The sequence below is a fragment of the Acinonyx jubatus genome, chromosome E4 (genome assembly GCF_027475565.1).
Source record: "Acinonyx jubatus isolate Ajub_Pintada_27869175 chromosome E4, VMU_Ajub_asm_v1.0, whole genome shotgun sequence".
Taxonomy (NCBI): domain Eukaryota; kingdom Metazoa; phylum Chordata; class Mammalia; order Carnivora; family Felidae; genus Acinonyx; species Acinonyx jubatus.
Window position 1 is genome coordinate 42,513,239 of NC_069395.1, and position 23,901 is coordinate 42,537,139.

Consider the following 23,901-nt stretch of genomic DNA (forward strand, 5'->3'; position numbering starts at 1 on the left):
GGTAAATACTGGGAATGGACTAATAACTCAACCACTGGCTGTCATGTCAGACCCAGAACCAGGCCAACTCTGTTGTTTGAACATGCAGATGTATCTAAGGGAGGTGAAACACAAAACCTCCAGACATGCAGTCAGAACTCTTATACCAAGGTTACCTTTGTCAAACAAGGCATGACAACATGTACCCCTTCTCTTTGACTCCCATGTGTCAAGATGGAATCCAAGAGAAATTCAGATTTGGCACCCTTTGGTGGCAATTAAAAAAATGCTAATGATAGCTACAAAAGGAATATACCATACATTCTTATGGAATAGCTTATTTAACTTTGGTAAGATTAGAAGCGCTCTTTTCCCATAGGCATCAAGGGAACTCTGTGAGGTCATGGATTCTTCACAGTTGAGGTCCAGAACTAAGAACCACTGACCTTAAACTGTAGAAAATTGGGCACCTGGGTGGCTCAGTTGGTTAAGCCTCTGACTTCAGCTCAGGTCATGATCTTGCAGGTTGCGGGTTTGAGCGCCACATCGGGCTCTGTGCTGACAGCTCAGAGCCTGAAGTCTGCTTCAGATTCTGTGTCTCCTCCTCCCTCTGTCCCTCCCTCTCTCTCTCTCCCAAAAATAAATCATACATTTTAAAATGTTTTAAAAATAAAAATAAACTACAGAAAATCAATACATTATGGAGAATGGCTGTTGGTAATCCAAATTGCAAATAACCTCATTACAGAGTAATTGTGAGTCATGTTGGTTTCCAAACCTGGTCTTAATGACTTTGAAACACAGACACTTGGCACTTGGGCAAGAGGTATTTTATTTTTTTTACTTCAAATTGGAGCTAATGATACTCAAAGATTTCAATGAATCTAAAAGGTTTCTTAAATTATGGTCAGGCCCATATGGAGAAATTTTATATATCTGTCTGTAAATGGGCATATTACTCTCTATTACATAGGAGGTAAGGTCCCAGGGTGGGAACAGGAAAAGAGGTGGCCAGACAGGAGGCACATGTGAATTTTGTGGGTGAGACTCAGGTTGGATCCAGTTACTGAGTTTGACCATAAAGAGGAATGGACGTTTTTCAGATGCTAAGGTTGTTCTGGAACCAGAATAACTGGTTCCAAAACACAGAACATAAGCTCCCCTCTCTTTAAGATAGAGACCTTCTCTACTTCAAAGCCAAGACTCATTGCCCAAGGGTAAAGTAATTTGGGAGGAAAGTGAAATAATGTGCTGTCTGGCTGGGTCTGAGCTAGCCCCAGGGAGGCTTTGCTGCTTGAGAAGAGTTGCTCACAGAGACCACTTCTGGGGATTCCTTTATTGAAGTAAAAGCTGAAAAGTACCTTTCTCCCCAAGAGGCCCAGACCCTCATGCCTTCTTAGTATTTGCATATGGCTTCCAGGGCAGGACACGACAGTCTTTTTCTTTACTTATCTCTGAAGCCTTGCACAGTGCCCACGATTGAATTCTATAATTCCCAATCCATCGAGATCCCTCAGCCAAGGAAGTCAACTCTTGACCAGCTCTTGCCACTTTTTCTTATCCTTTTCCAATGGAATATGACCTCTGAGATTCAGAAGACTGACATGAAGCCACACACAGGGATGCCAGCCCTCCTGTTCGTTTTTACACAAAGAGACCAAACATACAAATCAAATGGATCACCCCATGGCCGGCGACCCGCTGGGAGAAATGGCTGGCCAGTGGGGCGAGGTGACAATACCATGTGAACGGGCTTGCCCACGGAGGAGGGTTCCAGGTAATGAGGTCGACAGTGTCTTCACCGTCCTGAGAGTTAGCTGACAGAGCCCTCACTCATCAGAGGAGGAGGGGATGGGCTCCTTCTTGCCGGCACTGTGCTTAGCTCGGTGCCGCTGGAGATGATTGGACCTGGTGAAGGCCTGGCCGCAGTCCTCACACTGATAGGGCCTCTCCCCGTTGTGCACCCGAATGTGCTGGGCCAGCTCGGAGGCAATGCGGAAGGCCCTGCCGCACTCTGCGCAGAGGAAGCCCTTCTCCCCAGAGTGAATCTGCTGGTGCCGCTTCAGGGTGGAGGAGCGGGCAAAGGCCTGGCCACACTGGGCGCAAGGAAAGGGCCTCTCACCGGTGTGGATGCGCTGGTGGCGCACGAGGCGCGAAGGCTGCGCGAAGGCCACGCCGCAATCCGCGCACTTGAAGGGCCTCTGGCCGGTGTGCAGGGTCTGGTGCTCGATCAGGTTGGAGGATTTGGTGAAGCACTTGCCGCAGGTGGGGCAGGGGAAGGGCCGCTCGCCCGAATGCACGCGCTGGTGCTCCATCATTCGGCTGGCCACCGCGAACTCCCTGTCGCAAGCCGGGCAGCGGAAGGGCTTCTCGCCCAGGTGCGTGCGTTGGTGGCGCAGCAGCGACAGCGGCTTGTTGAAGGTCAGGCCGCACTCCGCGCACGGGAAGGGCTTGTTGTTGCTGTGCATGTTGCGCTGGTGTTTGCGCAGGTCGGAGGAGCGCACGAAGGCCTTCCCGCAGTCCGGGCAGGGGTAGGGTTTCTCGCCTGTGTGGGTGCGGATGTGCTTGCGGTGGTCCGAGGACCAGGTGTAGGCCTTGTCGCAGAAGGGGCACCGGTAGGGTCGCTCGCCCGTGTGCAGGCGCCGGTGCTGCTGGAGCGTGCCCCGGTGGGAGTAGGCCTTCCCGCACAGCTCACAGGCGTAAGGCTTCGTGCCTCGGGGCTGCGATGGGCTCAGCAGGCTGCCGGACTTCTGGAAGGCCCTTCCTCCTCGCAGACACTTGTAGGGGTGCGCCTCCCTTTGCCCACCCTCACACGTGCCCTCGGGATTCTGGCCCTTCCTGCCCATCCGCGCTTTGGCCTTCAGCGCTGCTGCCAGGCCGGCTGGGGAGGCCGATCCCCGCGCTGGTGTGCGAGTCTCCTGCGTGGGGAGGTCCCAGCTGCCACCGGGCTTGGGGAAACGCACGAGGGAGGAGTGGTCTGGGGTATCTACACCCCTCTGTGCACAGAAATACCTTCCAGTATCAGGGAAACTGGATGGGACACCCAAGGCAGCGTCCAGGTTTTCCGTGAAGTCTCCGTCAGCACCTGAAGGTAGTGAGTCCCTAAGCAGTTGCGCTGGACCTAACAACTTGTGTGAGGGGTCACTGGGGACGGTCCCCGGAGCTACGCCTGCCCCAGAGGAGTCCTGGGTCCGGGTGATCTTTGACTCATCTCTCCCCCAGCTGGCCTTCTTCCGAGGTACCCCCATCAGTTCCTTCCCCGGGCTCCCAGAACTAAAGGAGCCAGAGAATCTCTCTTCCTCACTGGATGGATGATCCCATGGCAAGTCAGGATTGTCTTGAGTCACTTGGGGGCTGCTTCTTGGACAGGCCTGGTGATCATGGCCCCGAGGGCTCCCTTTGTCTCCTGCCTCCCCACCGTCCTCATCTTCACTCTCTAAGCTCATGTTCAGCATCCGGGGGTCATGAGCCTCCCCGGTCACGCTGCAAAGAGGAGACACCTTGCCCCACCTGTCCTGGGGGTCCACCTGTGTCATGATGTTCAGGCACTTCTATTCCTGCTCCTCCTAGACAGAACCTTTGCTTGGCTCAGGATACCTGCAAAAAAGGGAGGTATGAAGAGAAATCACAAAGAATGTACTTCATCGCCTTCATGGCCACGGGGACTGAGGTTCTCCCCACAGGTCTCTTTCCAGCTGGTAGCTGTGCTTGGCACATTGTTGCTCCTCACTGGCAAGGGGGAGCTGGGCCCTCCCGAAAAACCCACACGGCCATCCTTAATCACTTTAATGGTCCACTTGCCAGAAGCCCCAGGAGAGCATGTTGTCAGGGGTGGCAAGGGCAGGATATTTGCCCAGTGCCAGCTGGGCCCTGCCCTGTCCAGGGGGCTCAAACCCCAGCTGCTGGCCAGGTGGCTTCTCTATGAGCATGGGGGAAGACTAGAAGACAGGGCAGGAAGCAAGGTCTTGGCCTCCTCAGGCTTCTTAAACTGTTGGCCCACCTGGGAAGCTGAAAACCAGGCTGGCTCCTGATGTCCCTGCCACGTGTCCAAGTCTGCCATCTCTCGGTGGCGTCAGCTCGGACTACCTCCCAGGCTCCGGGCTGTGAGGCCATGTCCTCCAAAGATAAGCAGCAGCCACTGGGAGAATGCAGGTGGGTCAGGAAGGTGGGTCAGGACGTACCCAAGAAGATACCTAGCCGCTCCTCCCTGCTTAAACAGAGCTTCTCAGGCCTTTGCAATAAAGAGCCCCTAGCTGCTGGGGAGGCAGTGAACATATGCACCCTGGGTGGGGGGTGCTTGTAGAAACTTGAACTATCCTTAAAATGTCTTAGCCCTGAGTGTTGTATGTAAGCAACGAACCACGGGAATCTACCCCCCAACACCAAGAGCACACTGCATACAATGTATGTTAGCTAACTTGACGATAAATTATATTTAAAAAAATACATTGCTTCATCTTAAACAGTCATGAGAATTTACATTCTATGTCATGTTGATTTTTTTGTTTAACATATCTCATTTTTATGTATTCTTACGGAAATAGTTTTATTGAAGTGTAATTGACATACAATGTTATATTTACATGTTTCTAATTTAAGTAAATCATATACACATGTATATATGTATTTATACACACATTTACCCTGTGTTTCTTTTTCTTTTCCACTAAATACTGTCTTTTTTTTTTCCCAAAGATTGTGTTTTAAGTTACCTTTGGTTTAAATGTTTAACTTTTCCCCCTTAAACATGCAATATTTATCCCATGGCCTCATGTGTTTCTGGCAAACCCCATATGCCCCCAGGGATGCATGTACCCCGATTTGAGAAGCATAGACTTAAGGTTTTGAGAGCAAGGCATGAGACAAGGAAGCCATTGAGTTTTGTTTTCTGAGTGATTTTATTTTAGCTTGAAGACACAGAGAAAGCCTGCCGGGGTTGGCTTACTAAGGATTGTTTGTGTGAGTGACACATTTTACAGGAGCCGCTGGAGTGAGAAGCGGGCTCCTGCAGGCCCGGGGGCAAGGAGCACTTTCAGACCAGAGGGCTGAGTTTGCTTTTGTCTGGAGGCAACCTTCTGGGACTCTCAGAGGGGATAGTGCTAGCAGTTCCACTTTCTGGGCAGACATTATGAGCCAGACAGAATGCTGAGCACCCCATAAGCATGATTTCATTTATTCTTTCCAGCAGCCTTTAAGAGGAATGCTGTTACTGTTAATCTTTCCATTTTACAGACCAGGAAAGTGAGGGTTAATGAGGTTTCCTACCTGCCCAAGACCACACTGCTCATAGACAGCAGCCCTGAGGCTTCTCTTTAACTTGAGGCCATCATGTTACACCCTGAGCCTTAGGGCCTACCTCCCAGATGCGGCCTCCAGACTGAGGCCTGCCCTGGGGGCAGGGCCCTGCCCAAGAGCAGCCACAGCATCCTGGGGGAGAGCCACTGCTTTCTGTAGGCATCAAAGCGCCTTGTGTTTTCCAGGCCAAGGAACCTTGGCTCCGGGGCCCCACCACTGGGCTCCTCCCTGCTCGTGTTGACCCAAATTGCCCTCCGCAGAGAGAGGCCAGGACACATGCTGTGGAGACTGTTGCCTGGGGTGGTCAAGAGTATTAGTCACTGAGTATTTACTTTCAGAAAACTCCTTCTTTCCTCCTCCGCCCACCTCCCACTTCCCACCTCCCACCTCCCACCTTCCACCTTCCACGTCTAGGGCAGGATAAGAGGAGTGATCTGTGCACTTGGTGTGGCTCCAGTGTGCTCCCCGTATGGCAGGAGGCATTCTATTACCCCAGCAAAGAGTAGTCATTCATTCAGCAGATGTGTATCAAACTCAAAAGCATATGCTTGTGCATCAATTAGGGTCTCAGAGCCTTGTTTTTCTTCCTCTGAAAGATGGAAGGTAATACCCCTACTGTGTAGTCTGTGGGAAGCTCCTGCACGAAGCTGGCATTCAATGACTAGCGCATTGTCCCTTGTACCATGAGCTCCTCTGCACCCAAGCGGGACTTCTGGGAGGTGTCTAGATGGACAGTCATAGTTTGGTGGTCAAGGTTCACACAATAAAGTCATGTCCTAGCCCCAGCTCATCAAACTGTCCTTCCCCCAGCTCCTGCCTGATCATAATCCCAGTTATTGTGTGTGTGTGTGTGTGTGTGTGTGTGCGCTTATAGGAGGGGAGCAAACCGGGGGAACCCTCACCTTGTACATGGAAGCCGCAGACAGAGGGAGCACATGGTGCAATCGTGGCTGGGGTTCAGCATCTAATGTCCCTTTGTGACCTGAAGCCCAGGGACCACTCCCTCCCTCAGACCTCTCTGCTCTATTCCCATTACCATGTCAGAGAATTACCATGTCATGGCTAGCATATCCCTCGAAAGGAAACCAGGCTGGATGTATTTTCAGCACACTGGTTCTTAGAAGAGTGGGTGTGTGTGGGTGTTGTGTGTGTGTGTCTAGTCAATAGAAGGGTCACAGCACAGGCCAGCATGCCCGATCAGGGACGGTGGTCCACCAGCAGGGACAGCAAAGGGATGCTGGATTTGATTGAGATAGACTTCTTAAGCTTCTTTCTTTCTCTGGGACAACACTCTGTGCACGTTCATACGGAACTGCTTGCAGACCACTTAAACTTTGCCCGCCCCCAACCCCCCTCCAGCACACAGACCCTGTTTTACATACGTGTCCCGTTCCCCTTCTTCTGGGCCACAGGTGAGCCTCCTCAGGGCACGCTCCGCCAGCTCAGAGCTTCTCAGAAGCCTGACAGGAGATTGTCTTTTCAGGTGGGGAGTCCCTCCCCTGTCTGAAGCCACAGCCCTAGGGAATATATCCTGTTTTCTTCCTTCTGTAGCTTCCAGAGTTTCTCTCTTGACCACCAAGAAGACCGACAGGAAGGCAGGGGCCCAGGGGAGGGCTTTCTGGCAAAGCCTACACAAACATTCCTGGTCTGGAAGAACACTGATGCCATGGTGTGGCGGGTGCCTCTGCTCTCCAGATCTGCTGACCCCCAGAGGCTGTCAGAGCACAGCCCTGCCCTGGAACTCCCACCACACTTGCCGGCCAGAAGTGGCCCAAATGTAAGCCTTACTTACCTCAGACAGGGACACCTTGTAGAAGCCTGGCCTGAGGGCTTGTTCTGGCGCTGGCCCCTGCCCCTCTTCCTACTTTCCTTCTATAGATTAGTTAGGTAATCTTATAGATAGTAACTTATCAATAAGGTAACTTATCGATAGTTCTGGGTCCATCCCCGGGCAGCCACCTCCCGCCTTCTCCTCTGCCTTCAGGCCTTGCTCTCTACCTCTGGCTCTGACACAAATAGTTGCTTACCTGGGAAATGCACACAGCTGCGTGGGTCCCCCACCCTGACTTCTGTCACATGTGGCCTCTCAGCCACTGGAACCAGAGTTTGGTACACATCAGCGGAGGTGGTGTCTCTGTCCCTCACTCTTTTGTGTCCAGTCCAGCAGCTGCAGAGAGAGCTTCAGGAGGTGGGGCGAGTGTAATACACTCGACCTTCCTGCCTGCATCCCAGAGAGCAGCCTGGGAAATACAGTGGGGCTGCCCTCTCTCACTGCCTGAAAGGTCCTGCCTTCCCTCTGCTCCCGCCTCCCCTCCTGCCAGAGCCTCCCTCCCTCTCCCCTCCTCCCTCAGAAAGGTTGCTCAGTCCTCCTGCAGGTGGCCTTTCCTTCCTGCTCACTCCCATTCCTTCTCCCCAGCAGAGCAAGAAATCCATCCTTCAGTCCTGCCCTGATATGTCCATAGGCCACTGTCACATGCGACCTTCCTGGGGAAAGCATACTTTTTCCTTCCCCAGCAGGCAGGACAGGGTGCACAACCTCCCCTATTCTGGTGCGTGCCTTTTGTAGAGCTGTGGTTTGACAAAGGGGTGTTCCCAGAATTTTTTGAAGTACTCATCGGCTCAAACATGCCCATGACAATTTCACAGCGGGGTGGGATGCAGGGAGATTGTTTTCTCTCCATATTCTCATGGATACCAGGCCCGCCTGGGACCTCTCTCCATCCTTCAGCATTGGCTCCCATGCAGGTTCGTTTTGAAGAAAAAGGTTGGCCCAGGATATGAGAGTCACTCTTTCCAGAACTTGCACCCACTCACATCTAATGTGTCTTTACTAGGGTGAAAGCTCAGGACATTAAAACAGGAGATGGGAGTATGGTACCTGTGATGTCCCTGAGTAGCCAAAAAGTATACTGGTTGACAGCAGAGTTGTGGGACTGGCCTACCTTACCACTCACTAGCTGTGTGACTTTGGGTGGGTTACTTAATCACTCTGTGCCTTAGCTTCTCATCTGTAAAATGAGAATCCCCATTTGATGGCATCAGATAATGGCATCCTCATCATGGGGGTCTTGGAGAATCAAATATGCTAATGCATGTAAAGAGTTTAGCTCAGTATCTCACACATAGCTGTGCCCAGAAAAGTCAGCTGCCTTCATTGTTACTACTGATGTTATTGTTTCTAGGGAAGACATGGCTCAAGGGGCTCCTTTTGATCCCAGTGGCCTCGTTAGGGCTGCAATACTGACACCTCATCCATTTTTCTGAACAGCAATTTTCAGAGTATGATCCAGAAAAGCAGGCCTATCTGCACCTTGGAGTTGTATAGTTGTGGCTTCAGAGAGAGTAGGCAGACAGCAGAGATGCCTCAAGGTCTTTGAGTCTCAAAGTCTAGAATAGGATTCAAACCTTCATATCCATAGAACCCCTGAAATAAACTGAAGAATGCTACAGTTATGTGGATATGCACTGTTTGAGCAAGAAGATCCTTAGCAATCACATATTTCTCGAAGGGGCCATGGTCCCAAAAAGGTTGAGAACCATTGGTGTTGGCAGGGATGGTGTAGGATGGGGGAAAATAGACCCTTAAAGTAAAATGTCTCCCACAGCAACTTAGCAGATTCTGTTACCACCAACCTGCATCCCAACACTGTTGCTCAAAATTTCTCAGGTGGCCATATTGTATAGTGTTGGGCTTTGGACACCTTTGACAAGGAAATGGCTCAATTCCTCAGGAGGGGCCTGTGGTGGTGAGAGCTGGGGCTGGGGTCAGCCTGCATGTGTCCCTCCCCGCGGCAGCTTCACAGCGATGATGTACATTCACTGAGCTTTCCTTGTGCTAACACTATGCTAACATACCACATGCGGTGTCTCCATTAATCTTCACCACATTTTGATGGAGTGGCTCCTGTCGATGGTATTCCCATTTACAGATTGAGGATAGTGAGGCACAGACAGCTTAGTGCATTATCTAAGGTCGCAGTGGAGCTGTGATCGATTCTGAGCTGTTAGGGTCACATTCTTAACCACTACAGGACAAGTGACCCACACACTGACCCCTTAGAGTCTGCATGGTTGGCCTTTGCCTGGCTCCACCCTCATTTCCTCCTGAAAACTTAGTCCCTCCACCCCGAGGCCATGTGACCTGTGTATGTGAGGTCACTGCAGTCACTCTCCCAGAAGATCTCTTCCCTCAGTACAGCTGCCTAAGGAGACAATGGTTCCATTGAATGCCTACCTGTTAGTGTCCAGCCTGAACAGCCTGTTTCTCATCATGCTTTATTTCTAGAAACTGTAACAAATAATTAATTACCATATACCATGGGACTTCCTTCCATGTTAACTTGCCCACTTTGTCTCCTCCTTGGTTTTCAAGGCACATTGGTGTTATCATCTCACTAGTATGTAGGCCACCTAGCAACGAAAGGGGTAAGGAGTGGCCCAGATGCTACCTACATAGAAAAATAATGTGTGCCTTATATCTCCCTGAACCACCTACCCTGAGATGTCCCCTTAGCCATCTTAAAAATCCTGCTTTGAATTGGAGCACACTTTTTCTATATATGAGACTTCGCCATCCTGATGAGTTGTGCACAGGGCACTGATCAGGTCTCAGAACTGTACTCTGGGTCCTGCTTAGACCACTGGTCAACCTGCTGCTCAGATCCCTTTTGTTTCCTGGATGCCTCCACTTCTGATAGCACAAGCATATTCACTGTCTCATCCAGTCTTCCCAACAGTCTCTGTAAGGACCACAGGCATTGGAGTGAAAGGACTTTCCCCTAGGACCACATCTTTCCCCACCTTTTAAAGAAATTTTGGAATTTATATCATTCTGCTCAATCCTATGTTGTGGAAACAAGGGAGACATTGTTTTTACTTATTTGTTATTATTAACCAGTCTGCCTTAAAAATCTGGTATTGTCCCAGAGCTGCCCTGACTGGCAGTGGTGAAAATAAGGGCCTCCTTTCCTGCTTATCTGGGAAGGGAATAAAGCAGAGATGAAGAGAAAAGCACAAGGCAGGAAGAGAAAGGAAGGCACCTGGCCCCCACTAGGCACCGTGTAGGGGCCCAGCAGTGTCTGAACTACATGGATGGCTGAAGGGAACTGAGTGGCATGGGTAGAAAATGGACGAGACTGACCCTCTACCTGGAGGGTGCTTGGCACCTTGCTGAGCTGGTGAACCATGGCCGAGTCTGGACACTGGGTCAGACAGTGATTCTGAGAGGACCCGAGAGTCTTCCCAAGTTCTGCAGATGAAACTCTGAAGCCTGGACCCTCTCCCCTGCGGGTTTCCCCATGCTCTGCCACCAGCTATCACCAATCTGCTTTCTTGCACCAGCCCTGCGTCATCCTTGAGGAAGATTAATGGAACCACTTAAGTGTCCCAAGCACAGTAGTGTTGTTTTTCTCTCAGGCATGAAACTTTGTTGAGTAAAAGTATAGAAGCGAGAAGCAGAATTGTGGGTGGGATAGGAACTGGGTACATGATCTTAGATTAGACACATCTGGCTTCGAATCCCAATTCTATTTGTTAGATGACCTTGATCAGTTTCCTTACCTTCTTTGAGTCTTGGGTTTTCTGTAGAATGAGAATAAGAATACCTTCATTGACAGGCTTGTTGTGAAAATACCCTAAAACAATATTTTTAAAGAATTTAGTCCAATGTCAACCATAGAGTGGTTTTTTAGTAAGATGTATTATTATTGGGGCGCCTGGGTGGCGCAGTCCGTTAAGCGTCCGACTTCAGCCAGGTCACGATCTCGCGGTCCGTGAGTTCGAGCCCCGCGTCGGGCTCTGGGCGGATGGCTCAGAGCCTGGAGCCTGTTTCCGATTCTGTGTCTCCCTCTCTCTCTGCCCCTCCCCCGTTCATGCTCTGTCTCTCTCTGTCCCAAAAATAAATAAAAACGTTGAAAAAAAAGTTTAAAAAAAAAAAGGTTTTATTATTATTTTTATCCTACAGCTGGTGGGAGCTTGATGTCTTTAACCATCCTTGCTCCTCTAGAATGCTTTTCCTTCTTTACCTGCCACCAGAAAGCTACCATCTTTCTGGCTCACTTTGGTCTCCTTGTCCCAAGCATCCCCACTGACAGGCTAGTCAAACAGGCTTTCAATGACATCCCCAGAGCAGTGAGCCTGGGCATAAGAGCATAAGTCTGGGCTCTTCATTATGTGCTACACTCAACACATGTAATCAATGACGGGGTGAGAGGTGTGTGCTCCAGACAGGATGACAAGACGTGGTGATGACTCCGAATGCCAGTACTTGCCAGTACCTCCTGCAGAAGAGCACCAGGCGGACACCACCACCCTTGGCTGACAACTCCACCTGCCCCTGGTGAAGGCTGCACAGTGTAGTGACCGTGCATGCAGGCTTTGGAGTCAGGCTGTGTGGGTTAGTTAACCCTGCCTCTACCACTTGCTGCATGAGTCTGGGCCAGTTACTTACCCTTTCTGTGTCTCAGCCTCTTGATCTGTAAATTAAGGCTAATAATAGTTATCTACCTTACAGAGTTGTGGGGATTGAATGAGATGATGTGGCTTGCAGAGTGCAAGGACTCTACCAATATTAGATAATCATAATAAAATTTTGGGAGGGGGGAACTAGCCTCTGCTATAATCCAAACATCAGGAAGCAGTAGGGGGTGCCTGGATGGGTCAGTTGACTAAGTGTTGAATCTTGGTTTTGGCTCAGGTCATGAGACTGAGCCCTGCATTCAGCTCAACACTGTGGAGCCTGCTTAGGCTTCTCTCTCTCTCCCTTTCTCTCTTCCCCTCCCCCGCACTCTCAAAATAAATAATCTTGAAAGAAAGAAAGAAAGAAAGAAAGAAAGAAAGAAAGAAAGAAAGAAAACAGCAGAGAACCCCACCTCTGGTCTCCACAAGAACTCTCCTCCAGCTCTCCTGAGGCCTTACCCTATAGATGAGCTATAACCAGGTACCACTGAACCAGAAACTCTTTGGTGACTCTCCACGAAGACCAGCCCCCTTCTGGCTCCTCAAGACCCACCCTGTGCTGTGGTGGCCTTCCCAGATGAACACCAAAGCCCCTGGCCCACACTGTAGGAGGATGAGCTATATCAGCCACAGGATGGGAAGGCCCTCTGAGGTTCACGGCCCTCTGAACACAACTGGCCAAACACTCAAACATTCACTCTCTCTATTGATAGAGTAGCACATTTTCTTTGCCCTGGGGATAACACACCCTTCCAGGCCACAGAGATTTCTTCTATTCCACCTTAACCTTGGGACCATGTGGAAGACAAGGAGAGAACACCACAGACAGGACTTCCAGGAATCTCCTATACTATTAGGTTTGCCTCCTGCCTTTGCTGGTCCTTCCAGGCTGGGAGACAACAAGCCTGGGGACGCTAGAAGGGAAGGCACTGCATGTCCTTACTTAATGAACACACAGAAATAGAACCCACTGCACTCTTCTATCAGTGGGAATCGCTGTAAGTAAAGATCACCAGCCCTAGGGCATGATGAAGCTGTTGGAAATTGAAGAAAAGGCATCGGGTCTCAGAATTTTGAATGAAAAGATCTTAGAAATTATCTAATGCAGCCCCTCTGTTTTACAGTTGCTGAGATACAAGCATTCGCTTGGTTGCTCCGTCTTGCATTTATTCATTCATCAAACATTTGGTGAGCATCACTCTATGTTTTCCAAACTGAGGGACAAAACTTGTGACCAGGCCAGGGAATCACTTTAGTGAGTCACACCCAATGTGCTTGCTTGAATAGAATGGAGTAAAACAGAACAGAGTAGAATATAAAATATATCAGAATATCTGACACATCGTAAGGAAAACTTTAGTTTCAAGTTTTTTTGTTTTTTTTTTTAGTTTTAGTTTTATGTATATGCGGAGTTGTGATGGCAATTGTGTTTCTTAGTCTGGTTTGCTTTGATTCTTGGTCAAAAACACTGTACTTTGTGCCAGTCTTGCTGTGCAGAACAATAACTGGGGCATCTAGTTAAATATGATGATTCCGGGGCACACTCCCCAGGGGTTCCTCAGGTCCAGGAGGATCCCGGAGTCCACACTGCGACCAGCCCATGCAGGATCCTGAAGCATGAGTACCAGGTACACCGAAGAGCGCTGCTCTGAGCCAGGCGCTGAGCCCGGCTGGTGCAGGGGAACCAGGCCAGGTCCTGCGAAGTCCTGCGAAGCCTGCTGGAGAACCCGGAGCACCTTGGGCCGCCAATGCTGCGGGTTGCAAGGAGGAGGAGGGGGAATTGGCTTTGCCTGGGCTTTGGGGAAGTCTTTCCAAACGAAACGTCTTTTGAGTTGGGCCTTGAAGGATGAGTTTGAGTATGCCAAGGAAAGAAGGGGAGGGAAGGGGCCTCACTACTGTCAGGAATTTCACACCATATTCCTTGGGGCCCTGTGTTCTGGGGCACAGCCCTCCCTGCGCGCCTCTGCGCAGGGATGGGCGTCTCGGCTCTCGGGCTCCCCCTCCGGCCCACTTGAGCATTGCCACTGGGATTCCGGCTTCTGGCGCAGCTGCTGCGGGGCTCCCCAACTCCCCTGTCCTCCTGGCCACACCACCTCCAGTCGCTGGCCACGGTACAAGGGGCCTTTTCTTTCCAAGGCCCCCGCCAAACACACATGCTTCTCCTCGCAGCTGTCTAGCTCGGCTGCCTGAACACAGAGGTAATTCACAGGAGAGGCGTTTGAGGTTTCCATGAAAAAAAAAAAAAAAAACACCTCCTCTTTCCTTTTTCAACTGCAGCACGGAGCGTAACTGGACAGAACCTCTCTTCTTCGTGCTCTGGCCCTGGGTGTGCAGCCGAGATTCTGGAAAGAAATTCCTTTTAGGGCCCCTGGAATGCTACATTACTCCCTCCGTGTGGAGTCTCCTGGCTAGAACGAACTGAGGAATGGTTCTGCACCATACCCCAGCAGTGGAAAGGTCTCGAAAACCCCTGGCAAGCCTACTCAGAGGGGTGGGTGGAGGATGGAGACAAAAACACAAACAAAATTATAAGCGATTATAAAAATATAAAGACACACTTTGCACAGTTTTATGCCATTATATTTGAAAACAGTGAGGCAAATTATGTCCTTGTTTGTAAAATGAATAAAGTTAAACTCTTGTATCAACGACCTCCTAGTGGCTGTGCCTCATGAGGTGAAAGTGCTTAGGCCAATTCCAGTCCTCAGCCTTGCAGAAACAAACCTGATTTTGATGAGGCACCCCAAGGTGTTGGGGCTCATGGGCTCAGGGCACAGGATTCTAGTGAAGATTCTAGGCAGGGCTGCTGTGGAAATGAGAACCCAAAGTATCCGGATTCAGCTCTTCGGCCAAGTTTCTTCATCCAGGAGGAGCCACAGGGGAAGGGAGGATGAGAGATGGCAGAAACTCTTGGCACAAAGATAAACATCATTTGTTACCTGGAGAAATGGGGTGGGGGTGAGGATTCCAGGCAGAAAAACAGGAAATGCAAAAGCCCTGAGCTCAGATACTGCCAGGCTTGTCTGAGGGACAGCAAAGAAGGGGATGTAGCTGGGGGAGGAGGGGGGGACAGCAAGAACAGGGGTCAGAGAAGGGATTCTGTAAGGACTTGGCTTTCTTTGGAATAACATGGGAACTCTTCAGAGGGTTTTGGGTAGACAGGAGGCATTAACTCATTAATTTGACAAATATTTAGCACCTACTATGTACCAATTCCAGTTTTTGACATTACAGTTTTATCAGTGAACAAAACAGAAACAAATTCAAGCCACTAGAAACTTATACTTACACAAAAGGTCTCTATTATAAAAGAAGAAAGGTCTAAAATGACTACCTCAGTTTCCCCCTCAAGAAACTAGAAAAAAGAAGATCAACGTAAACCTAAAGTAGAATAAAGGGAATGATAAAGATAAGGGCAGAAATAACTAAGAGAGAAAATAAATGCAATAGAAAAAAAAACTAGTGAAACCAAAAGGTGGCTCTTTGAGAAGATCAATAAAATTGATAACCCTCTAGTCAGACTGATCATGTTAAAAAAAAGAGAGAGAGAGAAAACACCACCTACTAATATCAGGGTTGGGAGCTGTGACATCTCTACAGATTCTACAGACATTAAAAGATTAATAATAAGGAAATATTATAAACAGCTGTATCACAACACATTTGATGGGTTAGAATAGAAAAATTCCTTGAAAGAAATGTACTACCTAAGTTTGGTCAAGGAGAAATAGATAATGTGATAGCCCTGTGTCGATTAAAGAAATTGAATTTGTATTTAAAAACCAGGACACAAGTAACACTCCATGTCCAGAGGCCGGATCTTTCTATCTCCTTCTCACTGGCTCACCAGGTACAGGTGCTCTGGGAAGAGCATGATCCTGGGTAGGGTATCTTTAATGGTAAATTCTATAAGAATACTTCACTGATGACACGTTGTGAGGTGACACATTCAAAGTGCCTTGCATCTCCCTAAATCCCTCCTTGCTCCCCACATTTTGCAGGTCTCTGCCCCTACAACAGGTTGCAAGTGCTTTCAGAGCACAGGGCACCTATGATTCCCAGCCAGGTCCCCAGGTCCTCTGACCACAAAGAATAAACACTTTACTAAGCAAAAGACCTGGTGCCAAATGTCATATCTTATCTAGCAACAAGTGACGGCAAGGGCAAGATGCAGGTATCTCGTTTACAGCCTACCTAGCACACACATGGGAACACATCTACATTTGTATCTTCTCTACTTTTTTTTTTTTTTTTTTTTTTGGTAAAATAAAGTCACAATTACTATTCCTCCACTCACCCAGACTGAAAACCTAGGAGTCAGACTAGACTTTCTCACACTCTACACATCTGATTAGTCACTGACTCCTGTATCATATTCCTCCCCTTTCCTCAATTTCCAATAAAGGCTTCATCAAGGGCAAAAGCTTCTAGCTCATTCCCTCAAATTGATTCATTTGTTCATGTAATAAATATTGACTGCTTAGTAATCATATGATGTTGTCCACCAAATATTTCCAGTTTCCCCCATCTTAGCATACTGTAGGATTTATTCCCTGGCCCCTTGTGGTTAGTCAGGACCACGTGATTACTTTTGGCCAATGAAGTATGAGTGTCTTTCCAACATGGCATGCGTGTTTCTCAATGAGACTCCAAGCTCCCCCTTCTCTCTCTCTTGACAAACCAGCAACATTTGAGAGGGTGGTACCTCCACCGTCCAGTAACCTGGATCCCTGAATGGCTACGGTGGGTAGAGCCTCTGTGCGGACCCTCAGAGAACATGTAGCACGAGAGAGAAATAAACTTTGCTTTTTAATCTTAAACCCCAAACCCCCAAAATAAACATAGTAATCAGATGATAGGGTCTGTGAGATGTTGATAAGTGCTATGGGAATAATTGAACAGTGTTAAGGGGCTTGGAAGTGAGGGTGTGGGGATTGCAATTTGAATTGCGTGGCTGAGCTAGATCTCACTAAAGAGATAACTTTTGTGCAAAACCTTGAAGGAGGCGAGAGAGCAAGATGTACAGACATCTGGGAGAAGGCAGGAGGTGGAAAAAACAGTACAAAGCCCCTGAGGCAGGAACATGCCTAGACTGTGGGGGAAAGGAGGCCTGAGTGGATGGATAGAGTGAGCGTGGTGGGGGGGGGGGTGGGAGGCGGGAAGGAGGAGATGAAGTCATGGCCAGATTGTGTAGGATCTTGCAGGGCATTTTAAGGAGTCTGGCTTTTGCTGTGAGTAATGTGTTAACCACATGGGAGCAACAGTAAACTCAAGAAGGTCAGTTAGGAGTCATTGCAGTAATCCAGTGGTTTAGATCAGAATGGTGAGAAATGGTCAAATTCCAGAAATATTTTGAAGTTCAAGCTAACATGATTTGGCTATAGGTTGAATGTGGAAGCAGGAGAAAAAGAGGTATCAGGGACACCCTATGATTTGGGGCCCAACCAACTGGAAGGGTGGTGCTGTGGTTAACTGAGATGGGGAAGGCGTTTCGGAGTAGATTTTACAAGAAAGGATCAAAGGAGCTTAGGCTTGGGCAATGCCTAAAGATAATTGATAACTGATAGATAAGAGATCATTGATATCAGCACTGGATTGGATATAGGCATCTGATTCAAGATAGAGATCTTAGTAGAACATAACATTTAAAGAGTTATCAACATATGGGTTGCATTTAAAGCCACATGATTATATGAGTCACCAAGAGAGGGTAGTAGTAGTAAAGGGAAGAAGTCCAAGGACAGAGTCTGAGAAGTGGGGAGATGAAAAGCAAAAGAGATGAAAAGCAGAGAACACAGGGCCTTGAGGATAAACCAGAAAGATGTGAGGTTCTGGAGAGCAAGGGAAGAAATGGTTCAAAGAGAAGGAAATTACCATTATGTCAAATGCTGCTGAGAGCCCATTAAATGAAGTTAAATGAAGACTGTGACTTTACCATTTGATTTAGCCATATGGGCCTCAAAAGTTGATTGGAGTAGATTGCAGACGGGAGAGGAATTGTAGACGATGAGTATAGACAGGCCATTCAAGGAGCTTCACTGTAGAGAGAGCTGAGCATGGGAACAGCCTGAGGCAGGATCAGAGGGAACTTCTGGTCGTTGAGAAAGTGAGAGGAGGTGGGGTCCAGGACCAAGCAAGGGTCAGCCTCTGAGCTGAGCGGGCAGCTCATCCACAAGAACAGGGGGAACGTTAAAGGACATAGACACAGAGGTGTGTGGGGAGATGTAGAGGTGGGAGCTTGAGGGAATGCTCTTTCTAGGGCTGCTTTTTCTCCGTGCAATAGGAAGTGAGGCCATTGGCTAAGATGGCAGGTGGGGCAGGAGGTGTGGGGGACCTGCATAAAAAGAAGGTATAAAGTATTTGTCTAGGAATGTGGGACGGTGCATGAGTTCATGATTGTCGGGCAGCATTATAGGCCCACCTGAGGTTAGCTGTCATGGCCAGTCAGGAAGAGTGTGAGGATGTGCACTTTCCTGCTGCTGTGGTCCACTCTGTGGGCACAGGCATGGAGTAGACTCAGAGGTGCAGTTAACTAGATCAGAGTTTTGCCAAACAAAAGAGTGAAGCAAAAGAGGGGTATTGGGGATGAGGGCATATGAAAGAAAGAAGTAATTGAAGTGATAAACCATGGAATTTGAGCCAAGTGAGGTGGGGAGAGAGAACAGGAGGGGAGTGGGGCATGAGGTAAAGGTAAGAGAGGCAGCCATTCACTGAGATGAAGGATTGCCAGTGATGGGATTTCAGGAGGAGATAGGTGCTGGTCGGAGAGGAAGACGCACCTAGCTGAGATTCTGACAGGGATGCAGTTACTCTCGATGTCAGGCTCTTGAGTCTTTGAGATGCCGTTGGGAGGACATCACTGAGGGAGAAACACCCAGGGAACTAAGAAGCCAGTTCCATGGAGTTATAGTCCCAAGACTGATGACAGATGGTGACAGTGAGCCCGGTGCTAAGTGCCATAGAAGGAATGAAAGGTAGTCATCTGGGGTTTGAGGGGTGGTGGGCGTTGCAGGCTGACGACTTGATCTTCACAGCTGGGAACTTTTGAGGAAGAATAGCTTGCAACAGCAAGAAGGAGTGAGGAAGGCAAGGCGGGTGCCCCACCCAGCGGTAGGAGGGATGTGGTGGAGAAAACTAAGCACCACTGGAGAAGGCTGCCGGGAACCGTTCTCAGAAGAGAGCCTGTGTTCAGTGAAAGCAAAAAGAGAAGTGGTGGGTATAGGATAATGTTTCTATCCAGCTTAACACATTTCAATGACTTCCCACATCGCTTAGAACCTAACAGACCAAATTCCATGCCACCTGCTCACCTACCTCTCTGCATCCCAGCCACAGTGTCCTTAGCATGTTTCTTAGACATGCCACATTCTTTCCAACCCCAGGGCCTTTGCATTTGGTGCCATGCTTTCTCTTCTTGAAATTGCACCCCAATCCTTGAGGTCTCATGTTGAGAGGATCTCCTTTAAGAAAACCTGCTAAATACCCCCTTTGAAATGAGGGTGCTGTGCTGGCACTGTAGAAGTGATTGTGATCCACACACAGTTTCTGTCCTCAGGTACCCCAAAGTGTGGCGAGACAAATGAAGAAGTGAGCAGGTAGTTTGAGAGTGTACTCAGGGCCATGATGGGAGCAACCCAGATGTGGGAGCACAGGACAGAGGCCTTAACTCAGCCGTTCTGGTGGAAGTGGGGATTCAGAAAATGGCCAAATGGGGGCCTGAGGGACAAGCAGGGTCTGTAGAACATGCTAAGGAGCTTGGGCTCGATCCTGGAGGGTATGGGAGGGGGCACTGAAAAGGATATACTTTAGAAGGTATAGACTTCTTTTGCGGAAGGATTATGAGCGGAAGTAGAATGTGATCAAATTTGGCCTCCATTGTGTTTGGCCCCAGAATAAGTGCAGAGGTGGCACTCGGGAGGCAGACAACCACAACCTTCTAGGGCACAAATAAGGCCTCATGCCATTTGGGAGAGAACATTTGGCTAGGATCCTGGAACCACCAGAGCTACAGAATGTCCTAGACTCTTGGCCTCCTACCCACCAACCAGAGAGTTTCATCAACCAGCTTTACAATAGGTACACCTTCTCCGTTTTATTCTGATGCCACGTCCTGGTATTTCCTGTGCCTATGACCAGTATGAATCTGCTGCACAGCGGGCATGCAAGAACATTGAGTTCCTTTATTTTCTCATTGTGGTTTAAATTTGTATTTCTCTGTTTCTGAGCCTATGTCGAGGTCCCCAAGTCCTTCATGGGCTGAGGGCGCCTGGTGGCTGGGCATTTAGTAACAAGGGTTAGCACGGAGACATCTGGGGCTCTTTCAGCGTGGGGCTCATAGGTCTGCTGGCTCAGGGATGCTTCGCTGCCATTCTCAGAACCTGGAGATTCTTTGCAAGGCTGAAAATGCAGTGTATGCGGCCACTTCCCTCCGGGCCTGGATACCCCTGTGGGGCACTGCAGGACCAGGCTGTGGGTGGTGACTTAGAGCCCTTCCCCACACGGGCCAGGAGAACTCTCTAGTAGAGAGAAAGTGTCTCTGCCTGCTGTCTTCCCTGGTTATGTGGCTTCTTCTCTCAAACCTAGACCTGCCTCTTGTACTGTCACAACAGACCTGGAGACCTCTGAAACCCAGAATCTAATTTTAGCAACCGAAAAACTTGTTTCCTTTCTCTAAATCTCGAAACCTGCCCAGAAATTGAGGGGCAATGTTTGTGCTTCCATCATTTTGGGGCAAAGAAGGGGATTAAAAATAAAACAATTGAGTTTCTATAGTCAAATGGCCAGAATATCCTATTGTGCTAGTGTTTTTGCCTGGAATCTCCCCTTTTATTTTTCACCTGGCTGACTCTCGCTTATGCTTAGGACTCAGCTCAGACGTCACGTTGGATAAGAATTCTCCGTCTTCATGAATCACCACCTCTGCAAAAGGCCCTCCATTATTTTCCGCTGTGTGGCCAACCCACACCTGGCTCATGTCAAGTGTGTGCTAAACTGAATGGAATTCAGGGCAAGGTATCAGATTAACAGGATCTGCCTTTGACGAGTGGCTTCCCAGGGAACATGGGCTTAAATGAGAGGAGACAGAAGAGGTGCAAGATCTGGGGATGCTGTAGTTCTCAGAATAGAAATAGAACATTTTCAAAGGCAGAACAAGAGGGAGGGCAGGGCCATGTCACCTGGCTTCTCACCTGTTTACACCAGGCACCTGGAAAATGGGAGAAGTTTCTAGAACTAGCCAGCAGGTGGCAGCATTGCCCCTTGGATGAGGAACTCCCTTCCACAGGATGAGCTCAGGGTTCTTTCTTGCTCTCCAGGGCACTTCATGGGAGGCCTTTTGTAGGCCAGCCTCAGAGTGATTTGAGCCTTGAGTGATTTGGCCTGATGAGGCCGGAATTCCAGCTGCTCTACACACAGAAAAGATCTGTAACCATTTGTGGATCTAATTTTTTCTAATTCCAGGCCTTCTTCTAGAGGTCTTGCATTCTTGTTATAAATAATCAATCAATCAATCAATCAATCACTGACTCACTCACTCACAGTCCTCACTGGAGCCACTGAATCAGAATCTCCTGGATAGTTCCTGGGAATTCCCATGTGGTTTTGATGAGGGAAGGCCAAATTCTCATTTGTGTGATTAGATTCCATGGTTAGCCTTTCAGTCACAAAATTGACTTTATCCATTAGGAAAACCCAGTACATCTGGGCCCACCACCCGCCCCTCTGCCCCAGAGAGCACTTCAACTGGGAGGGCTGAGCAGCGTGCCTCCAGGGGTCCAGCAGGAGGTGGCTGCCAGGCACAGGCTCCGTGCTCCCCCTAGGCCCTCTCGTCTCTCTTTGTTCTTTCTCAACCTTGGCCGGTCTGCTCCCCAGCACAGCCCACTCCCACCACCCACTGAGCTTTAACCCAACTTCAGGGCTTGTTGACCAGTCTGCAGAAGCAAACAAGACCGCCATGGGGTGCTTAGTGGCCAGTTCTCTCACCTCTCAGGCAGACAGTATTTTCAGTAGTACCTCATGAAGCTGAGGCCCATGGAGGGCGTCCTGGTGTTGACCGGGGGCATGGGTTAGCAGGGTTACCCATGCATGGAAAATCGGGGCTGGGGTGGCTGACTGGGTTTTACAGTAGGTGACCACATTGTTGTTTCTACTCCCTCCTGCAGCATCTCTGAGTCACTGCCCGCCGATGGCCCTGGGCAGAAAGCTGCCAAAGTGGGTAAAGCCTGAAAGAGTGAAGCCCAGGTGCTGACTGGGCCAACTTGAAGGAGCTGGCCTGGTTGGGACCCATCCTGGTGGTTCCCCACATATCCACCCACCATTTCCTGTCTTGATGCCTTTGTCTACCACAAAGTCTTTTCCATCCAACTCTTATATGTTTCAAAAGATCACTTTTCAGACGCCACCTGTGAGATCTGAGATGGTCATGTATATGTATAAAATATATAGATAGAGGGGCACCTGGGTGGCTCAGTCGGTTGAACGTCCGACTTCGGCTCAGGTCATGATCTCACAGCTCATGAGTTCGAGCCCCGTGTCAGGCTCTGTGCTGACAGCTCAGAGCCTGGAGCCTGCTTCTGTTTCTGTGTCTCCCTCTCTCTCTGCCCCTAACCCACTCACATTCTGTCTCTGTCTCTCTCAAAAATAAATAAACATTAAAAAAATTTTTTTAAATATATATAGATAGATATATAGATACAGATACAGATATAGAGGATATAGATATAGATAGATATAGAGGTGCCATGCTACACCTGCCCCCTGGTGCAAGGTCATACGTAGGCATGCCAAAAGGGAGCATGCAGGAAGTGATGAAGGAAGACACAAGAGAAGTGTGGTTGTTAAATATTGTGAGTCCAGAAGGTGAAGGAAGAAGATGGTGGTAAGTTGCAGTTGACAGGGAGGGCTTTGTCATGGAGTAAAAATTGGTCTGAGCCCTGAAGGATGGCTTAGATGATTAGGTGAAAGGTTACCAGCATGTTCTCAGAGCTTTCTTCTCAATGGCAAGTCAATGCTGAGATATTCTGGGTGGAAAGGGGTTCATGGGTGGGGCAGGCCAATCATGATCAACAGTCAATCTTGTTGATACTCTTGGTCAGTCCCAGTCGAACTTTCTGGAGTGTGTGGTATGACTAGGGAGTAAGGAGGACATGGACAGTAAGGCATTGGTTTGTCTCCTGGACGCAGTTCACACCAAGAAAGGAATAGCAAGCACAAAGCCAGAGAGAGGGCTAGAGGCAGATGCTGTCAGAGTGGGCACAGCACTCCCAAACACAGTCCTTGTGTTTGAAGCAGAGTTGTGATGTAGCCATTGCCTGACCAGTCCAGCAAAGTGACATCCTAAAATCAAAGAGGGAATAGCCTGGGAGGTGGAATCCATGTCTTCCGGTACTTCAGAGGTACACCTTGTGGGCTGGAGCCTGAGGACTTCTGCACTCGCGTGAACCTCCCTACCTTCTCCTCCTCTATCCCCAACGTAAATGTAGTGAGACTTTGGGCCTCTAACCAGCTTCTCCTCTTAAGTGAAAATTTGAGTCTTTGCTTAATGAGAGCCAAGGTGAGACAACAGGTAAGAGGGAGAAAGCAGAGGTGCCCAAGATGTGGGTAGAAACCTTGTTCTCTGCCTTCTCAGCTCCGCTCTGGATGCATAACCCACACTCACCACACTTCCTTCTAAGTCTGCCTAAGACAAGGAAAGGTTCCACCAGGGAGACCCCTCTCAGCCACCCACTCAGTCCTGAGAGTGGGTGTGGGTGTCACGGACAGGATGGAGAGCTGTTGGTGACACGCCAGCACTACACCCACCGTGGCTTGCCTGGGACACTCGCCCCTGCTGATTGGGAAAAGGCACCGCAAGGACAGAGTGTGCCCTGCGTCCTTCTAGGAGAATGTGCTCTCTACTATCTGATGGCACTCTGGCCAAAAAATGTGTATCTCCCTATCTTTCCTTTCTTCCTTCTTGAGAGCCTCACTGTATTCTTTACCAAGCCACATTGCTGACTTCCAAAAAACAATTATGCCCATGTGGGAACAAGCTCCTCCCTTGTAGCATCTCATGAGGTCTGGACACTCAGGACATCCCTGGCACTAAGCCCCAGCTGGCCTTGGGCCACAGCCCTTCTCTTTTGCCCCAGGCTGGCCTGCCGCCTCCCATGAGTCACTCAGGTAACCAGAAGG

At 49.2% G+C, this 23,901-nt stretch overlaps 1 protein-coding gene across 1 annotated transcript; it reads right to left on the reverse strand.

The window, feature by feature from the left end:
• Nucleotides 1-598: 598 nt before the first annotated feature.
• ZNF648 (zinc finger protein 648) lies at nucleotides 599-7,481 on the reverse strand. Its single transcript, XM_015062948.3, has 2 exons — nucleotides 7,302-7,481; nucleotides 599-3,576 (listed from the first exon to the last, which is right to left on the reverse strand). The coding sequence occupies exon 2, from the start codon at nucleotides 3,513-3,515 to the stop codon at nucleotides 1,809-1,811; it is 1,707 nt and encodes a 568-aa protein (XP_014918434.2). The 5' UTR covers nucleotides 3,516-3,576; nucleotides 7,302-7,481; the 3' UTR covers nucleotides 599-1,808.
• Between the last annotated feature and the right edge of the window lie 16,420 nt (nucleotides 7,482-23,901).

Coding starts and splice junctions, on each gene's coding strand:
- ZNF648 (XM_015062948.3), bottom strand. CDS start 3,515: ATGACACAGGTGGACCCCCAGGACAGGTGGGGCAAGGTGTCTCCTCTT.